The sequence below is a fragment of the Galeopterus variegatus genome, unplaced genomic scaffold (genome assembly GCF_000696425.1).
Source record: "Galeopterus variegatus unplaced genomic scaffold, G_variegatus-3.0.2 Scaffold1344, whole genome shotgun sequence".
Taxonomy (NCBI): domain Eukaryota; kingdom Metazoa; phylum Chordata; class Mammalia; order Dermoptera; family Cynocephalidae; genus Galeopterus; species Galeopterus variegatus.
Window position 1 is genome coordinate 391096 of NW_007727455.1, and position 5046 is coordinate 396141.

General features: G+C 42.2%; 1 protein-coding gene and 1 pseudogene across 1 annotated transcript in view; one reads left to right on the forward strand and one right to left on the reverse strand.

Annotated features, from left to right (window-relative positions):
- Positions 1 to 5046, forward strand: part of LOC103593427 (leukotriene-B(4) omega-hydroxylase 1-like) — a 24900-nt gene that overhangs the window by 18027 nt on the left and 1827 nt on the right. Inside the window, exons 9-10 of the mRNA XM_008576400.1 lie at positions 4434 to 4567; positions 4667 to 4731. Of these exons, the coding sequence (XP_008574622.1) occupies positions 4434 to 4567; positions 4667 to 4731 (199 nt within the window). The remainder of the gene's footprint in view (positions 1 to 4433; positions 4568 to 4666; positions 4732 to 5046) is intronic.
- On the reverse strand, positions 944 to 1816 carry LOC103593430 (annotated as a pseudogene).

Here is a 5046-nt window from a genome sequence, read left to right on the forward strand (position 1 = left end):
TGGCTAACAGCAAAAACCATATCTCTAATATGGTCAAAGATGGGGTGCAGACCCAATAAAGATTGTCTCTTTAAAAACAGGATTGGAAAAAAATAGGTATCTGTATTTTTTAAAAAAGTAAAATTCTCCAGTGCTGCAGAAAAAAACATCCAAAAGTGATTTCAGTCCATTAAAAACAGCATTTGGCAGTCTGTGTTGCCTTAAAAACCCCAACTCAGGATAACCCTAAGAGAAAATCATCCCCTCCCCATTAAAAAAATCCCCTTTTCTCCTCTTCCTTGTTCAACTTCCACCACTTATTCCAAGAATTGCCCCCCAAATAACAGGATAAAACAAGACCCAGCTCACTGCTCTCAGTCTCTACCTGTTAAGGCTCACTCCAAGGACTATTCTTTAGGAATCTTCTCCTCTACTGCAATCAGGAAATTGATCCCAAATTTCTGGGCCAGATTTCTAGAAACTTGCAAAGCATCTCTAAGCTTCCTTCCAGGAGGAGCCTAAGGGCTTCTTGAAAGTTCAGGGAGGCAGTGAAGCTGGAATGCTTGTGGACCACACACTTGGAGGCCTTTGTCACAAAAACATCCACCACCTTATAAGCTGAAGTCTACCCTACCAGGTAGAAACAAGTAGTGGCAGGCAGCAGACTATTGACTGTACCAGAAAGTACACACCTCCCCCCTTTACTCATAAAGGTAAGGGAGTTGAAGAGAGCCAAGTGAGAATTTGATCTCACCTGCATTTTAGGCCAAAACAATATTGCAGAGAAAGACATTTGGTCTTTGCTGTTTCTGCCATTTGTGGGCAGCCAGGTTCACAGCTCCTTTCTGGAAACTTTTTTCCTTTATGCAGAGTACTTAAGAATTAATACGTAACGTTTCCACTCTACTTCAGAACTGACAAATATTTCAATAGCAGCTTTTCAAAACCACCCCTCAGTTCAGGATCAGAGCTCCTTGCAATTGATGGGCTTCTTGTCAGACTCCTGCAGCAGCTCGTTGGTTTTAGAAAAATGTCTACACCCAAAGAACCCTCTATATACGGATGAGCAGTTTGCACTTCATGATGCTCTTCCTATCAATGGCACTGCCCTTTTCCTGAGCATAAGAGCCCCAGAGCCAGAGGACAAGGCCATTCGAGTTCTGATTTAGCCAGGACACAACTGCATCAGTAGACTGCTCCCAACCTCTCTCCTTATGACAATTGGCTTCATGGGCCCAAACAGCGAGGACAGTGTTGAATAGGAGAACACCTTGTTTAGCCCACCCAGATGAATCTCCATGGCTGGGATGAACAAAACCATCGATGTCGGTAGAGAGTTCTTTATAAATGTTTTCCAAACTGGGCAGAGGTGGAACAGGTCTTTGAACAGTAAAGCAGAACTTGTGAACTTGATTGAGTCCATGATATGGATTCTGTCCAAGGAAGAAAAGCTTCACATGTCACACATTTGGGTCCGTGTGAAGACTTGGTGTGGGGGTGGATCAACAGTGTAATGTTTCCTTTCTTCTGCAACAAATCCCATTGGCTTTATAAAATACGGCTTCCCGAACTTTCCACTGAGGGTTTCATCCAACTTTCACCATAGCCCATGGGCACATCGCCAGCCACGAGTCTGAGCAGGGCTGCAGCCTTGTTCCTCTGGGTGCGGACCAGCTGCTCAGGACTCAACGGCAAGGAGGGCAGCATGCCAGGCTCATCCTGCCCAGCCTGGGCCTTCTTGGTGGGGCTGACCAGCAAGGGGTCCCTCCAGTGGCCCTTTCCTGGGCTCAAGCAGCTTCCAGCCCAGACACAGTGGCTCACAGCAGAAGATGCCCATTTGTGGAGCAGGTCCTAGCAAAACTGGACCATGAGAGCCCAGGACTGAGCCCAGTCCAGAGATTTGGAGGTTGGTACTAATGTGGGGTGGGGAGAGGGGCTGTGAGGCAGGCCCATAGTGTCCTCTGAGAGATTCACAGGACAGGGGACCATGCACCAGGTGGTTAATTTTTATGAAGTCAAATTAGCCCAAATTTTCTTTTACAGCCATATACCATCTATCCATTTCCGAGGATTTTTGTGGGGCTTCCTTTTCCACATGCGAAGCTTTCACTTATTCACATGTCTGTCTCTGAACTGTCTCTTCTGTACCATGTGTCTATTTTCCTGTTCTAGCAGGAGTGCCCCACAATTTTACCATGGTGCCTTTGTAATAGGTCTTAATATCTAGTAGAGTGAGTTTACTCTCTTCAACCTTTTATTTTCCAATTGACCTTGCTCTTCATGATCTCTTCCAGAAAACTTTTAGAGTAAGTTTATAAGTTCCTTAAAAAGTCAGGTAGGTTTTTATTTGAATTGAATATATTCTTTTGCTTGATTTAACAATATGGTTGATTTGTGGAAAATGGATTACCTTATAATAGTGACACATATTGTCCCAGAATGTGGAAGGAATATCTATCATTTAAATAAAAAAAGAAATAAATGTTTGAGGTAATGGGTTGGCTAATCACCCTGCTATGATTGTTCCACACTGTATACATGTATCCAGACATCATTCTCTAGTCCATAAATATATGTACAATTATTACATATCAATTGAAAGAAGTCTTTAGCCTGTTAAATTTAAAATATTTGCTTAGGGATTTTATGCATGTTTTGTTAAATCAACCTTTAAATATGTTTGTTGCTATGGTGAATTGTGTCTTTTGTTTAGATGTAGGGAATTTTATAAGTTCATTTGAAATACAGAAATTTTACATTTTTTTTTTTCTTCAGGATCCGAACCCGGGGCCTTGGTGTTATTAGCACCGCACTCTACCGAGTGAGCCACGGGCCGGCCCATACATTTTTTTTTTTTAAAGATGACCAGTAAGGGGATCTTAACCCTTGGCTTGGTGTTGTCAGCACCACGCTCTCCCAAGTGAGCTAACCGGCCATCCCTATATAGGGATCCAAACCCGTGGCCTTGGTATTATCAGCATCACACTCTTCCAAGTGAGCCACAGGCCAGCCCAGAAATTTTACATTTTTTGTTAAGTTTAATGCAGGTATTTCATTATTATTGTTATTAGCATATTTTCTTTTATTATCTGTTCCAACTAATTGTTATTTCTACATACAAAACTAGTGATTTATCTATATAAATTTTGTGCCCAATGAACATAGTACATGCTAAAGATGGTATCTCCTATCAATAGGAAAAACATAGATCATTTAATAAAAGCTCTTGGGATATCTGGGGAGCTGCCTGGGAAAAAAGTCAACTCAACCTTCTTCTGATCTCTTACAAGAAGATAATGTCTAGATGAATCAAATATTTAAAATTTCAAAAAGGAGTCTTAAAAGCTGTAAAAGAAACCATGGGAAAATTATTTGATAGCTTTAGAGTAGGGAAAACCCTATTTTGACAGAAGTCCCAAGAGATATATAAGAAAAGATTGATATGCTGCTAAGCGAAAAAATATACAGTGCTGTGTGTATCAGATATAGCAGGCTACTATATAATTTTTTAAGATCATAAAAAGTAACTATAGAAGAGTACATAAAAAATAATAAGCTAAGCAACGTGTGATGGTGGAAGAAGTTGGTAGTGTGGGCCATAGGGGTGCAAATGTTTTATAGTTTTCAAATTTTGAACCAGTTAACTGTGCCAGGTATTAAAATTTTATTTTATTTTTTCATGGATTATAAGAATTAAAATTGTTTTTAAAATTTTTTTATTTTTAAATTTATTTTTATTAATTTTAATTTATTAATATACAATGTAGTTGATTTTTGTTTCCCTTTGCCAATTCCTCTCCCCCCCACCACATAAAATCATATCTGTTCACAATCACAACAATTTCTTGAATATGTTAAGACAAATGAACAGGTATTAAAATTTTAAACAGCCACCCACACAGAGAAAGATTAAAGAAAAGAATTTATCCCACTTACTGTATCTTCAGTGTTTATAAAAGTTTTCTAGTGGATGCTCTCATGTTTTCTAAGCATAAAATCACTATCTGCCCCAATGAAACATTTACTTCTGCATTTCAAAATACTTCATTCTCCTTTTTTTCTTGTCTAATTGCATTTGCTAGTATCTCTAGTACAATGATAAATGAGAGCAAAACATTGGATCTGTTTATTTTGCTTCTTACTCATTTACACTTTGATTTTGGTCCTTGTCATAAGGAATATTTATTTTAATGCAAATTTGTTAACCTTTTTATGTTGGTGTTTGCGTGTTGTGTTTTGCTCAGAAAAAAGCTTTTAAAAATACCTGGCTAGATTTCTCTGGTACTTTTCTAGTTCTCTGCTTTTCTAACTTTTTCTGCTTTTTTAATGCTCGAGTATATGATCCATCTGGAGTTCATTTTGTTATAGGGAGAAAAGGTCTCATGGGGCAATGGAGGGGCTGGAGGACCCTGTTTTTGCTCTGTGGATAATTGTTGGGGGGGATGGTTTCATAGGGATGACCTGGCCCAGCTGCCCTTCCTGACCATGTGCATCAAGGAGAGTCTGCGCCTGCATCCCCCTGTTCCAGGCTTCTCCCGGTGCTGTACCCAGGACGTTGTGCTTCCAGATGGCCGGATCATCCCCAAAGGTGCCCACATCATCCCCTAAGGTGCCCACAATGTCAGGGGGAGGAGCCTCCTGGGCTGGTAGAGGGGCCTTGTCCTGACTGTCCCCTCATGTCCCACAGGTGTTACCTGCACCATCAGTGTTTTTGGGACCCATCACAACCCAGCTGTGTGGCCAGACCCTGAGGTGCTGCCTCTCCCTCCCCATCCTTGTTCATTCCAGGGGTCCTAGAGGAGGGAGCAGGATTTTTTTTTTTTCCTTTTTGTCTTTTTTCGTGACCGGCAACGGATCGCAACCCTCAGTGTCGTGCCCGTACCGGACCAGGACCGGCAACGGGATTGCAACCCTCCGTTTTGCGCCCGCACCTCGCTCAGCCAGTGAGCTGCCGGTCTGTATGTGGGATCCGAACCCTCGGCGGGAGCGCCGTCGCCCCCCCCCCAGGCGGCCCCGAGCCGCGGGCCCCCCCGCCGGCCCCCGGCGGGCGGGGTTGGCCCGGGGAAA